The 15,264-nt window shown below is 37.8% G+C and overlaps 1 protein-coding gene and 1 long non-coding RNA gene across 7 annotated transcripts in view; both read right to left on the reverse strand.

Annotated features, from left to right (window-relative positions):
* LOC137097154 (uncharacterized) overlaps positions 1-15,264 on the reverse strand; it is a 336,194-nt gene that overhangs the window by 49,388 nt on the left and 271,542 nt on the right. The gene's annotated exons all lie outside the window — the stretch shown is intronic.
* Positions 1-15,264, reverse strand: part of MAPK10 (mitogen-activated protein kinase 10) — a 272,191-nt gene that overhangs the window by 49,388 nt on the left and 207,539 nt on the right. For 5 of the 6 annotated variants that reach the window (XM_060779279.2, XM_067468577.1, XM_067468578.1 and 2 more), the window contains one exon: positions 9,221-9,292. In XM_060779279.2, the coding sequence (XP_060635262.1) occupies positions 9,221-9,292 (72 nt within the window). Of the gene's footprint in view, positions 1-1,591; positions 1,664-9,220; positions 9,293-15,264 lie in introns of all 6 variants that reach the window. The other variant, XM_067468579.1, reaches the window with a different exon arrangement.

Raw genomic sequence — 15,264 nt, forward strand, 5'->3', positions numbered from 1 at the left:
CTGGTAGATTATTTAAACTGTTATGTTTATTCATATCATGATCTGATCACCATGCTCAATATATCCCATATGCATGGGAGTATTGGGGTAACGATACAAAAGGTTTGCTAGGGTAGACCCTCTTTCACTCAGACTCAGCCCCCCCAAAATCAAACTCAGCCCCCCTCCCCCCGAATCAAAATCCTGACTACGGGCATGCCCTCCAACTGTCCCAATTTGACAGGACCAGTCTCAATTAATCCTAACATCTGACTTTTTCATATGCTTTTAAAATATGTCAGTTTCTTTTTCCTCCTTCCACTTTCACCTTTTGTTCTCATCTTTTTTCAATTGCTACAAACTGTTTCCTAAATATTTGCATCACTGCTTGGAGCCTACTTAAAAACAAAAAACACAGCAGAATTACATTGTTGTATATTTGACGTGCTCTTCTTTCTTTACTTTTTAAAAGACTCTCCTGGAAACTATCCTTCAAAAATTGTTCCAGAGGACGAAAAACAAGTGAAATGATTACAGTCAAAGCATGGATGTCCAAACACAACTGATTGATTTATAAATGTAACACCAACTAAGCATCATATTTACTCATTCATTTAGGTTTTGAATCTTATATTCTCAGACCTCCCAATCCCATATGAGAAGATGCATTGGCATGAATTATGATTGCAAAGTTCATGCATTATCAAATAAATTCCTTGAAAGATGTTGAAAGGTGGCTTAAATTCCCAACCTGCCCCATTGTGAGCTACAGCAGCATGTATCAAAATAAAAATCAACTAAGCATTTGCTGAAAATGAAAATATAGGCATATAAAGAAACCCCACCATAAGAATATAAGAAAATCCTATTTATGTGAACTGCTGTGAATTCACTGTCAACTGCGTTCTCCCTCTTTCACACATTTATATTTTAATTCTGCTGCAGTTCCATCATAACTGCAGTTATGTTCCACTGAAACCCGGATGCTTTCCTCCAAGTAAGCATGATTAAGAATGTATTGTTAGCCTTTGGAGAGGGAGAGACAGGCAAAAATGGAACAAAAATTCATTAACAGGAAAATTAAATATCAGAATGGAATAAATGTTCTCAAATTCCAAACCAACCATATAAGGTATTGCCATTATCCTTACTGTTAACGTCAGTATACTGTTCTCTAGACATCCTTTGGCTGTTTGGATATAAACTATTCTACTGTAACATAGAAAAGTTCAGAATTTAGAATTCAGTTACTTTTCTGAATGAAAACATCCAGAATCCTCTAGTTTGTGTGGCCACTGGTCACTGGTTGGATGAGGCATTTCAGTCAGTTGTATTTTTAAAAAGTAACTTTTCCAACTTTTGGAAAAATTATAGAATACTTTCTTAATAAACCTTACAATAGCTATTTTTCACAGAATTCTGAATCAATGGGAGATGTTCTACCATCTTGAATAAAACGTTTCAAGTAAAGATATTATGAGAATAGCAAGACACCCTCAAGCAATCTTTACCCCATTAACAGAAGGACCTTAACAGACCGTGTGTGTTCAATTGTTTTAAATGGGCAGAAGACCAAAGGAAACCAAAGAGGTCCAAGGGCTATGAAGGATACGATCAGTGCCGGGAAACAACACAGCACCTTTAATCATTTCTCCCATGATGCAACCTACTGACCACATGTCAACTGAAAACAAAAAAATGAAATGAAGGTAAACAAGAACACAGCAACAGAACAACAAATAAATGAGAAGATTTATCTGGGGTTGGGTCAACAGAAAAAAAGAAACCACATGCATTCCCTGCTAATAAGGTACTAAAAAACATACTAGGATGATTTATGTCTCATAGTTCAAGGTCCCTTTCTCACTAGGCAACTATAGCACTATCTTCCACTTTGACCTCTATGAGAATATCCTACTTGCAATTTAAGGAGGAATTTGTAGAACGTTTGGCCAGGGAGCGCTACTGCAACTACAAATTCCACAATTCCATAAGATGCTGCTATGGGAATAAAAGTAGACTATATTGTTAGAACTGTGTTATGTAAAAGGTCATTTGAAAGCAAAATTAGAACCCCCCCCCCCCCCACCACCACCACCAAAGGAATACCTATTGAATCCCTGCAATGCATTTCCATTAAGAAGTAGCAGAGATGGTTGCTGGAACTGCTGGTAAGGAGGTATGGGAACTAAGGCAAGGGAACAGGAGGAAGTAAGGTAGACACTGATCCCTTCCTTTGTCCTCCTGATGCAAATCCCCAAAGAGTTTCATGGGAACACTATACCCCTAATACTTATCATGTATCTCTCTGTATATTACTTAACATGTATACCTTCAAAAAAAACCCAAACAATATTGTAACCAACTTCTAAAGGAGTATCTCTGTGTAGATTTCCATTAATCATCACACATCAAGATTTCTTTCTTTTTTAAAAAATAATCTTGCATTAAGTGAACTGTGGAGTATTTCTAATGCTAGCAGAAGGTTAGCCCTAGGGTTAGCAATGAAGTATGAATGTGGTTAGGGTTAATAGTAGAGTTCAATGTGCAGTTTGTACATTTCTTCAATTCCAACGCTACCACAAATGGGTCCAAACTACTAACAATTTGTCACTTTTATTTCATTGCATCAGGGTTCACCAAAAAACTCAGCATGGGTCTTTTGCTTGTCCAGACCAATACATTGGGTACCTCAAAGGCAAAAAAGCAAACCAGAATACTTCTCTGAATTAAATTCTTCCATTTTCAAAAATAGAATGACCTGTCATTTAAGCTATAGTAATTTCTATCAGTAAAAAAAAAGATGGATTGCACTGCTGAGGGAAATTGTGGGCAGAAAGGGGATTAAAATTCCTTATTATGGAGGAGCAGGTTCATTCTAATTGTTTCCATACTTGCCTACATGCAACAAGAGTAATGAAGAAAGGAAAAAAAGAAAGAAAGAAGTGATCTTAGTAAGATCTAAGGCTAGCTGGGTATGTCACTATGGCTCTTCATGTAATTAAATGAGTAATTTAAAAAATAGGTCTCATCTGCATTCTTATAACCATATTGGTTTCTATTCTAAGGAATCTTTATTTTCCAGAGGGATATGCAAATCACCTTCCCTTTTTAGCTTATAGCACAGAAAGTACAGTTCTTCCTTGGATACTAAACAGCAGTTAAGAGAGCAAGATATTTAATTAAGCATAGTCACTTCTTTGGAAATGTAACATAAAACCCATCGATTGGCTCTGACAACAAATAGAATTTATGAGCATATGGCCACTGCATCTCGCAAAAGACAAAATTAGAATAGCAACTAAAGGATGTGTATCTAGGTAAAATGGAAAAGGAAAGCATCCCAACAGCGTTGAAATCCAGAACTTTATAACGGGGGGAAAGGAACTAGAGGGATATCTGTGCCTTCCTGTGGCAGGAACTGGGGGAAGAACATTGTTGGTGTTCACCTTGGCATCCTCAATTTGTGGGAGAAGGGGGATATCTAGGATGCTCCCTCTACATTCCAGGACTTGGAGTCAATCTTGAGATTTTCCCCCTTGGGGCTGGATTATGGGGTTTCTGCTTTCTCTTATAGAGTTCTGGGACTCGAGGTCAGGTGTTTGCCCAGAGGTAGACAAGGAGGTAGTCATTGGGTGATACCTGTTCCTTTGCCATGACCTATTTGTTGCTCCCTCCAGGTTACATTTACTGCACAGGATTGAAGTTTAACAAGGGTAAATAAATGGCCCTTTATTCCATTTTTTTGTTGTCTGGTCTCTTATTTCATGATGTTACTTCAAATGGAATTTATGAGCACATGCCCACTGCATCTTGAAAAAGACAAATTTAGCTAGGTAAAATGGAGAAGGAAAGCATCTCAACAGTCTTAAAATCCAGAACTTCATAAAAAGGTTATTTGAACTCATGATCTAATTTGGGGTGACTAAGCAGGACGAGATCTTAGAGTCCTAGTAGACTGCTCAGTAAAAACATCACCTCAATGTGCATTTATGAGAAAGGATGGGGGACAAATTATTAGAAAAAGGATTTTGTGCTGGAAGCTAACTTCTAATGTTCTTGCCCAAAGGAAATGATATGCTCATGGCCAAGAACATTCTCTCTCCCTAGGCTCATGTATTTAGAGCTTTGTAATGGGGCAGGAACCATAGCTGAGAAGATATAAGATAGAGATAAAGGATGGGACATAGAGATTCATGATCCCCCACCCCAATTATTTCATAAAGCTACTACTTAGGTTTACCCAATGAAATTGCCCAGCAGTGGTTTCTAAATAAACTAAAGAGCACATTACTGTACAAGAATGGGATTCTACTGCCACAAAGGTGCTGATGTCACTTGGCTTAAATGGGTTTTTCAAAAACCACATTAAATCCAGATTCAGATGCAGGGACTCTATTTGCCAAAAGCAAATACTATGGGAGAGCTGATGACCAAGAATATCATTCTCAGCCACTTTTTGAATGATATTTTCAGAATTCTGTAACTAGCATGGTCAGGAATTTGGGCCATTGAAGTATCAAAATGCCCCCCCCCTCCATTTACAATGAACAGCCCATCTACCTTATCCCATATCGTTTGTAGATAGATTTTACAGTTTGGTGGTGAGGAGTATTTTTTCTTGGAGGGCCCGGGGTGTGTGTGTGTGTGTGCAGATTTAACAGTTCAGGCCACCACTAATTATATGTGATTATATTTGACATTGGTGCCTCTAGTGAATACAAGATTTCAAAGATAAAGCACAATAAATGCCTTTTCAAAACACAACCATTAAAAAAACCCAAATCACTCTTGAGAATATATCTGAGAACCATCTTAGGAAAATCTTCTTTGGTCTCTGAGACAGGTTGGACTACCACCCACCCTCATCAGTGGACTTTGTCTGGGGATGATGTGACTTGTCATCTAACTTATCTGGATAACAGCCAGCAGGGAAACTATACAAACACAGCAAGGACATAAGGATTGACTGATTGATCAAAAAGATGTAAGCATCATACCTGATGGTCTAATTTTCAAAAGGCCATGTAGTAGAGTTGAGCATCATCCACATAAAGATGATAACCGAACTCCAAAACCAGATGATCTCTCCCAGTGGTTTCATGTAGGTGTTAAATAACATTGGGGAAAATGATGATCCCTGTGGGACCCTACAGCCCACAGGTAATGGAGCCAAGCAGTATCTCCCCAACCCCACATTCTGGAGGCAGCCTGTAAGGAAAAACCAGAACCATTGCAGTGCAGTGCATCCCAGTCCCATCCCCTCAAGCTGCTCCAGAAAGATAGCATGGTTGATGGTATTGAAAGCCACTGGAAGATCCAAGAGGACCAGCAGGGTCACACTCCCCCTGTCAAGCTCTCCATGTAAATCATCCACCAAGGTGACTAAAGTAACCCCCCCCCCCCCCCCAATGTCTTAGCTTGAAGCCAGATTAAAATGGATCTAGAAAATTAACTTCATCCAAAATTCCTTGGAGTTGTCTGGCTACCACCCTGTGTGCATAAAAATCTTTCTCAAAATAATAATCATCAAATGAAAACATTGTCCCACAGGTATAGAAAATCTTGATCTGCTTTTGGGAAGAGAGTTTAAGAGTTCTGGTAGATTGCTCAGTGAAAACATCACTTCAGTGTGCACTTCAGTTTGGATAGTGATGTCTTTTTATACTCTTGAAATTGAAATTATCAGTATTCTGCAAAGTCAATCATTGGGAATATGGTATATTCTCCCTTAATCCAGGATGGTTTGAACCACTTGTTCTGCAAGTCCCTTCTATGCCTAACCCCCTATAGGTTTGGTAGTATTCCCTTCCAATAGTTTAATTACATTTAAATCTAGAATTAGAAAACAAAGACTTAAGAATGAGATGAAGTTTTTGTTCACTGCATTATTTGTCTTCTTTTATATTTACATTGGTGTTGATTTTGTGATTATTTATCTATTTTAATCAATTATATACAGTCACCTTGTCTTTTAAGCACAAATATATTTTGATTATGAAAACCTGCTATTACTTAGCATATTATTAGGTTTATTGCTGCAAAAGATGTGGCTGCTCACGTGGCATCAAAACAAAAATTCTAAAAAAACAAAATGGATTTCATTCTCTGTTCAGGAAAGTTGAAAACACAGTGCACTGATGTCTGAGTACATTTCCAATATATTTGTTCACTTAAAAATGCTTCACTCATTTCTTTCTTTGTGCTGACATTTGCAGAATAAATTTAAGAATTATGGACACTCAGCTAATTATTCATTGTATTGTTACAATACTGACCTTTTTATTGCTCCCATTTTAAAATATGAACACTGCCAATGAAAATTTATTCACAAAATGTTTTGGTAGCATTCTACCTGGTGCAGAAGAAATAAGTATCAAAACTTACATGACATGATACCTATGTGTTATCCCCAGATTTAGAAGCAATAGCTCTCTAATTACTAGCAGAAGATAGGATTCCTCCAGTGGGCTTCCCATAGAATGATCACTGTAGGCAAGAAGGTTAGGGGTCAGAAAGTCCTGTGGTCTGCTTCAGTGCAGCTTTGATGTTGTTTTGATCCTCTAAATTCTCATCTTATTGTGGAGGTTGCATTCTTACAGTGTTAAAACTACAAGATCTTACAAGATCTTTGGAAAATTCACTATTGGTCATTGGTGTCCTCCACTCAAGTCAATTTAACACACTTGGTAGGAGAAAGAGTGTTGTGTCAAATATGGGTGCACAAGATTGATGGGCATTTGCTGGAAAGGTCTTATAATATCACTGATGTCAAGCAAACTGGCATGGTACTCCATAATCAATAATTCCTCTTAAAACTTTCTCATACTTGCAAGACATTGTCCTTTCACTACAATAATATCACATAATTTTGGAAACAGTTTTCACTTCCTTCTCTGCCCCAAACTCTTTAGAGCCTCGGAAAGCTTTCCTGGTCCTTGTTGAATGAAGATAGAAATTATGTTTAGCTCTAAAGGGTTTAGGGCAGTGGTTCTCAACTTGTGAGCTTTGGCCTTCAACTCCCAGGAATCCTAATAGCTGGTAAACTGGCTGGGATTTCTGGGAGTTGTAGGCCAAAACACATGGGGACCCACAGGTTGAGAACCACTGGTTTAGGGAATTTGATAATGCTACATAGAATAAACAAAGGCAGGAGTCTGTGTGGCTCTCTGGTAGCAATTGAAATGGTTTCTTTATCAGATGGGCCTTTGATCATTCAGATGTTTTGACTTCAACTTCCATAACTCTTGATCATCAGCCATGCTTACTAATATATTGTTGAAGGCTTTCATGGCTGGAATCACTGGGTTGTTGTAGGGTTTTTTTGGGCTATATGTCCATGGTCATGCTTACTAAGTCTTCTAGGAGATGAAGACATCTGGAGGTACAAAAGCTGAAAGCTACTGAATTACAGAGACCAGATTTTTTAACTAGAACCATGTCACTGAGGTTTTCCTAAGTTACTAAGTCATGCAGCTTGATGTATAGGACAATAAATGTGGTAGATGGCATTGCTCACTGTTGTAATAGGATTTCCAAACCAATACACCTTAATTCCTGCAGAGATGGCAACTAGACTGCAGTGGTACATTGCAGACAGAGGGGAAGTGGGGTATGTAACACAAGTTAAGTTTCCTTTGGGATAAATGGACCACATATATATGCAAACAAAGAAAACGGAATTCTGCTTTGAAATGTACAAACATGACATTGTCTCACTACTATACCCACAAAAATACACAGAAGCATAGTTGTGTTGCAATTTTGAGAACACAATTGGAATACTAGTTATAAAATATATCTTAGCTATTTTTTCACTAAAATGCAACACAGAGATTCCACTGCCCATTGCTATAATGTGGAGGACTTTAGTTCTTTCCCTGTCATAATGGCGGTGAACTGGGAAATCTTCGCAAATAAAAGAGGAATAGGTGCACACTAGTGAAACTTGTACCACTAGTGCATATGCAAACTGAGAAATAGATCACAACAACACTTTTAACCTAATGAATAAACATTGTAATCAGAGACTGTCATTCCACATCAGTCATGATAAAATTGGCACTCTGTTTAGGTCTTTATAGATAGACACTTCCTATGGATGTATTGTTGGCTGCCCATTCATATGCATCTGATTTTTAAATGAAAGCCCTATACGTCTGGAGACCTACAATATATTCCTTTCATTATTCAATTCTGTATTTACTGGGATAGAGGAGAAATGACCTTAATATGTTGGAAAAATGTATCCTATGTTCAACAGCAAAATGCAGCAAATATTAATTGGTGCTCATGGCACTGTGTCTATCATGCCAGCTGTCAAAGAACTCTGAAGCCAATTTATTAATGTGTCTCCTTCAATACACGGGTGGAAATCTCCCTTTTGTTCCTTATAAAACATGCAAGATGTAAGGCAAATGTGTGATTTCTTTTGTTCTTGTTAGTATAAATGCCTTTCTAGCTTGATTCCCAGAAAAGTTAGTCTTTCTCTTTCTTTCTCTCTTTCTCTCTCTTTTTTCTTAGTTGTTTTCATTTTCTAATATTACTTTCACCACCTCAGGAGCTGGTAAAAGGAATATCATCAAAATTAAAATGAACAAGACAGAGCAGGGTTTGGGGGTAAGCAGAGTATTGTTAATGATAGAGATGTCATGCACAAAAAAAGGAAAGCTCATTCTGGAAATCTGACTAAGACGTCCATTTCTAGGAAGCTTCAGAAAACTGCTGGATGTCTTCTAGTCAACAAATGGGTAAGTCAAAACATTCAGAATAAAATGTTGTATTGACCCATCTCCAGAGTCCATACAGCATTTAGGCAGACCCAGACTAATGATGCATTAGCAAGCAAAAGATTATGATGTCACCACAAACATCAAAAAAATATTATGATCTTCGAAAACATTTAGCCAAAAAGGGGAGGGGACAGGAAAGATTTGAAGGAACAAATGGGCTGTTTTCTTTAAAACAAAATAATACAAAAAGTTTGTAAATGGTGGTTGGTTCTTTTTACCCCAAAAATGGTACTAATGTCATCACTTGCCATATTGCTTCCCTCCCCATTTGTCACTATTTCCCAGGTTACTCCAATCATAATTACACACACCTCTTACAGTCAGCTTTTTTTGCTTCTGTCTTTGTACTCCTCTCATGTTTTCTTTGCTTAATAGGAAAAAAGTCAGGGAAGAGGCTGCAGGGGATGGGAGAGAAACAATTCGATAAAAGCTGCAGCAAATAAGGATACAATCCCTTCCTGGAAAGAGGATTTTGTGGCGCACCATTTCTCCCATAATGCATCCTACTGACCATATATCCACTAGAACAGCAGAGACAGGGAAATGAAGAGAGAAAGGGAGGGGAAGGAAAAGTTAACTAAGACACTTTGGCTCCTAAAGGAGGGGAAAAAGAGCAAGTTGATCAGAGAAAAGCAGTTTTATTGCACCTCACGTTGGATTTTTAAATATATATACATATAATACTCACATACACATAGATTTCATAAACAGAAGCAGAACCAAGGCCCAACATACTAGAAACCTTGTTGATTTTAATCCATTTTTAAATTATAGACCATTTCTTTTTTTTAAAAAAGGAATGTTTAAAGTGAAATGTAATATGAGCCATAGACACAACCTTTACATGTTTACGGCTAAACCCTATACTCACCTAGTTTGGATTCTCTTCCCTGTTGGAAGGAATATACTCCCTTTCAGAACAAATCAGACACCCAACTTTATAGTGTTTTAGCATCCACTGAAAATATATTCATCTCACTAAACATTTGTTCATTTTTTATATATCTAGCTTAGAGCACAATCCTAAGTATCCATAATTAGCAATAGCCAGCTGAGTCAACACTGGCCCAGCTGAATGTGTGCTGAATGCAAACCCTTGCCAAGCTATTCAGGTGTTGGAAATTATGCAGGACTACACTTGCCATGCCCTATAGTTGTGCTTGCATGTTGGCTATATCCCTGGTTTAGAAGAAGCTTAGATCTGGCACAGCTCAGGCCAAACTTTGGCCCACTCTTTGCTCGGCTTTTCCAATCTTAGCCAGGAGAGCAATTCTGCCATCATCAGATTGGTTCCACAGAAAAATGGTTTTGATAGGTGACCCTGCAAATCTTTTAGTTAGGATTCCATTGTTAGTGAAGAATTTGGGTTTTTATCACAATAACTTGGTTAGATTTCTTCATTTAGTTTGATTTCTGTCTTATGTTTGAGTACTGCATTTGTATTTTGATTTTGTGTCTCTGTTTACAGGAGAAAGCACCCAATACTAAAACAAAACATGCAAATTTGAGTGTAAAGGGAGGAGCCCATCTGTTGTGGGCTACTTAACTTCATAACCAAGTTAATTAAATCTTTGAGATGTTAATGCTACTATCCCATGAGAATTTGTCAGAAAATAATCCAACTCTATGGTCAAGTGAAAGCACTGCTTTCCACTTTCCCTTATACTCACACTTTTCGGTGTACCTTGTAAGCATGACATTAGAGTAGAGTCTCACTTATCCAACCTTTGCTCATCCATTGTTCTGTAATATCCAATGCAATCTGCCTCCCACCCAGATCCACAGCTGTTTCTTTAGGCACCAACATGCAGGTGACTTCTCTGGGTGCCGGGCACTCACCAGGAGGGGCACGATGCAATGCCCAGCTGGCACCGGCTGCGTCACACCCCTCCCAGTGGGCACAATTTGATGTTTAATAGACTTTTCCTTAATCCTTCCTTATTATCCAACATTTTCATTTATCCAACATTCTGCTGGCCCATTTATGTTGGATAAATGAGACTATACTGTATTTTTAAGCTAGATCCAGGGGCATACAATCTATGAAATTTTGCAGGACAGATTGAATAACTGGATTGGCCAACTGGAAGTAAAACTGTACATTCCCCATTCCTGTGTTGTCAAGATTTTTTTGTCTCTCAGCTGAATATGTAAATCCATCAATCTTCCCCAGTGAGATAATGCTCTACTCTGGATGATGACTGAATAGTAAAGGTTCACAGGACTGATTAAGGCATCGACCTGATGTGTGCAACCACTACAAAAAATCCAAAGCTTTCCTCATGCTTTGTGTGAAGCAGGCCGTCTATAGAGTATTTCTTCTTTTCTATATTATTTCAGCTTTAAAAACTTCCTTCCCATGCATCATAGTCTTTTAGGAGACGCAAAGCTTTTCTTGCAGATGCACACAAATATTTTTCAGGTCAAGGTGATAAAATCAAGAGAAGCAACCCAAACCTGGCATATTTCATTTACAGTTTTGTCGACCTCCAAAATTGTGTACAGCTGTTCTTTAATATGTGGGCATAGTATAAAAAAGAAAGCTACTATCCCAAGTGTGCCAAATAGATTTACTAATTTAACACTTTTGGAGTGGTGTTTTCATTAGTTAAAACAATACTTTTAATACATTCAGTTCTGAAATTCCTTACTTAGGCAGTGGCCAGAGTGTGAATCTTCCAGACTTGAAAAGGATTTGTGAAATGGTTTCGCATACATAAACCACAATCAAATGTCAATGAATTTATAGTTAACCAAGCCTTAGTCCTCAGGAGTAGAGACTACAATAGGAGTGAATACAAATGGGTAACTGGAGGAAAGAGAAAATACAGAAAGCAGCACTTTCTCTCCCATCTACTTGGCTTTTTAATGCTTGAAGGGAGCTGATTTTTTTAAAAAATATATAACTTTTAAATATATAACTATGTGAATCTGTGCCGGAATCCTTACTAATAATGGCATCAGACTTCAAATGCTGGGAAGCTAAAATGTCAAGTCCTGTCCATTAACCCACCACCATACTCAAAAGATTTCAAATATGCAACAAAAATGTGTTGCACTGCTGGTCAGAAGCCCTTTTACTCTTCTCACCTGATATTTTTGCTCTAGGCAATTAGGAGAGGAGAGAGAAGAGACCTCACTGCCACACAAGTCCCAGGTTCCCCGTGAGAAATGTCATTCTTTTTGTTTCTTCTAGGAGAGGAAATTCCATGTCTGGCATGTGGTAAACCCCATGTCACATAATCCTCTTTTCCAAATGATACCGTTGAGATAGAAAGGGATATCAGATCATAAACCAGAGCTCTTTACCATTAAGTTATCCTATGGGAGATGAGGCAGCTGTAGATGCTCTTGTGCATTTCATATCCCGTCTAGTTATCTGCCTTGCTCTTCTACTAACTGTAATGGCCTGGATTCCATATCAACTTTATAGCAGGTGTTACAAGAGCCAGTTGATGAAACTAGTGTTAGATAAAGTGGGATAACCTTCAGTTGCCCCATCTGCCACTGAACTAGGAAAGGAATGACCCTGGTGGTTGCTGGCTTCCATATCAGGGGATGGTGAACACTCCAGGCATTAATCTGGAATTTAGAGCTATCCAAGGTGTTGAAACCTATCTTCAGGCAGGTTCAACACCATGGATATTGATATTTACTTTGATCGGTACTCACATCATATTCACCACTTTACCCATGTGGAAGCCATCAATCAACACTTTGTAAGGATGCAGAAACAACAATGCAGTCTCCTATGGAATCTAGAAATTTAAGCAGTCTTGATTACAACATAAAGAAAGTACCGAAACAAACAATTATAAACATGTTGGCTCTCTGAATATTTACAGTTATCCCTCCACATTCATTGAAGTTAAGGGCATGGAACCCCTGTGAAAGTAAAAAAAAATGCTAATAATGAGATGGTTATTTTTGAAAACCTGACGACACCTTTTTAGGACATTCTAGGTCTATTGGTACAGCTCTTTGAACAACTTCCACTGGAAGCTGACCACAGCATTGGACTGAAGGAAATAGAGATTTCTAGAGAGGTGTTCTCTCTATAAATCTCTAGTTCCCTCATCTCAACTGAAGCAAACTGACCTAGAGATTCCTAGACAGAACATTTTAATCAAATCTGTGAATAATCAAATTAGCAAGTTAAAAACTGCCAATGTGAAGGGACAACTGTGTTTGCCACAATCCTTCAGTTGATCAAACTAGTTTGTTTTCCTTTTCTCCCCCTTTCTGCTTTCTTCAAATGCAAACAAAACCAAACACCAACCAAACAATTTATTTCAATTCAACAAAATGAAAGGGAAATGTTTCATTTGTGGGGAAAGGAGCAGAATGATACTGAGGGCACAGGACAGCAAAGGCATGCCTGACATGGTGGAGTAGTTTTGCTTGGGGGGGGGGGGCAGTGGGGCAATCTGGGGTCTGTAGGAAGAAGGTGCAGCAAAATGGTGGTAAAATAGCTACAATCTCTATAAAGCCAGGTGCCAATAGAAAATGAAAGCATGGAACTGGCCATAAACAGGCAGGATTGCATTAGTGAGGAGAGCTTAAATACAATACTTTTTTGTTTGCTTGTTTAAGCAGATTTAAGGACTAATGTATATACTCATGTATAAGTTGACCTCATTTTTTAGTACATTTTTGAGACGTAGCAAAACAAATCCTTCTCTCCTTACTTTCTGCATGCATACTGTATTACACTGTACATTAGTCAAAGACCTTAAAAGTATGAATTAAGTAACATTACATTTCCAGGCAAAATGTATAATTTGATCTCTTCTCCTAGTATAGCTATGGATAGAAAAATGTCTGTACTGCTATGAAGAAATGGCACTGGATTACTCCCTGAAAAATAACTGATCCTGGTTTTCGTTTATGGTCAGAGTGTCAGTGGGGTCACTGCAGATATCATGTAAATAAATTCATAGTTTGTCTGATTCTTCGATGGGTTTTCTTGGGTACCTATCCCAAAGGATTCTTCATTGAGTTCAATGGGAGAGGCTAGGACATGGAACAATCCCACCCATTGAAGTCTACTTATCCAAGGACTTCTTGGACTGTAAGAACAAACTCAAAGAGCACTGGATCAAAGGCAGCATTCAAGCTTCAGGTTCTCTGCTCTAACATTGCTGATTAAGAATGCTTTAAAAGCATTTTCACCCTAGTTATCACCTACAATAAGAAAACTTTTCCTGTAACCTGGTTGTGATTATTAGAATGGCCTTCAGCACAAGCAGGTTGTTTTAAATTAAGGAATATAAGGTGTGCTATAAATGACCCTGCATTACTGCCAAAATTGAATAATAACGAGAACCAAGCTAAAATAGTTACCTAATTGCCAGTTCACAGATTGCAATCAGATGTTACCTAAAGAACTGAAAGATGGTAATTGGATTCCACAAATGAAAATAAAAGACTTTGGAAGTGTCTTTGGATATTTAACACTGAAAGTGTATCTTCATCTTAAAATTACTTGGGAAAGTCTACTCGGGCATCATTAATACTAATCTGATACCTTTAGCTCTACTACATTATTTGTTTTTATTTATGTAGCCGGGACAAGGTCAGACAAGTTTTATGCAGCAGTTAATTTAATATTGTTCTATAGATTGGGATTTCTTTTGAAGTTCACAAATAAACAGACAAAAAAATCTGTGAACACAAGAAAAATATCTCTCTCTTCTCACCTCCTAATAGGTCAGTTTAATTAGACAACTACAGTACTAATAACTATTGAGACATGTTCGAGCACTAACTATCCCAGGAACACATTGTGTGCCCATCCAAATCTTCATATATTTACAGAAGACATTGTTAGTTGTCCTACAATCAGTACAATTGCTGTCATGTAGTTCAGCAGAGGCAGGGCTTTCAGTTGTGGCAATCATAATTTAAAACATATTTTATGTATATTTTGAGACATGAAATCTTTGTTGACTTGAAAATACCTGTTAGAAATACACTTATTTTCTCAAGTCTTCCTGGCCAGTAAACTCTCTCACTCTGTTTATATATTAGTGATTGATGTGTGTTTATGAGTTTTATATTACTTTTAAGCAGGATTAAAACTATTTTATACTCCTTTCAGATAGCATTATTAAACTGAAATCTTGTGTCTGTACAGCAGGAATGGGCAAACTCTGGACCTCAAGGTGTTTTGGACTTAAACTCCCACAATTCCTAACCACCAGTTGGCTGTCAGGAATTGTAGGGGTTGAAGTCCAAAACACCTGGAGGGCTGAAGTTTGCCCATGCCTGCTCTATACCATTACATCAGTGTAAACACTGAAATATTAGAGAAATTGAGTCTAACACCTTGGGTGTTACAAAAGGCCAACATATAGTTGAGGCTTCAAGCCATGCCTTCAGTTTACCTTGAAGATCATTTTCTCAAATATACTTTGGACCTGAACTGACATTTGTTGAGAAAGAGGTAGTATTTTTGTCACTTGCTGTCATCTTCTGAGTTGTATTCTCTATA

This window comes from Anolis sagrei, chromosome 5 (genome assembly GCF_037176765.1).
Source record: "Anolis sagrei isolate rAnoSag1 chromosome 5, rAnoSag1.mat, whole genome shotgun sequence".
NCBI lineage: Eukaryota > Metazoa > Chordata > Lepidosauria > Squamata > Dactyloidae > Anolis > Anolis sagrei.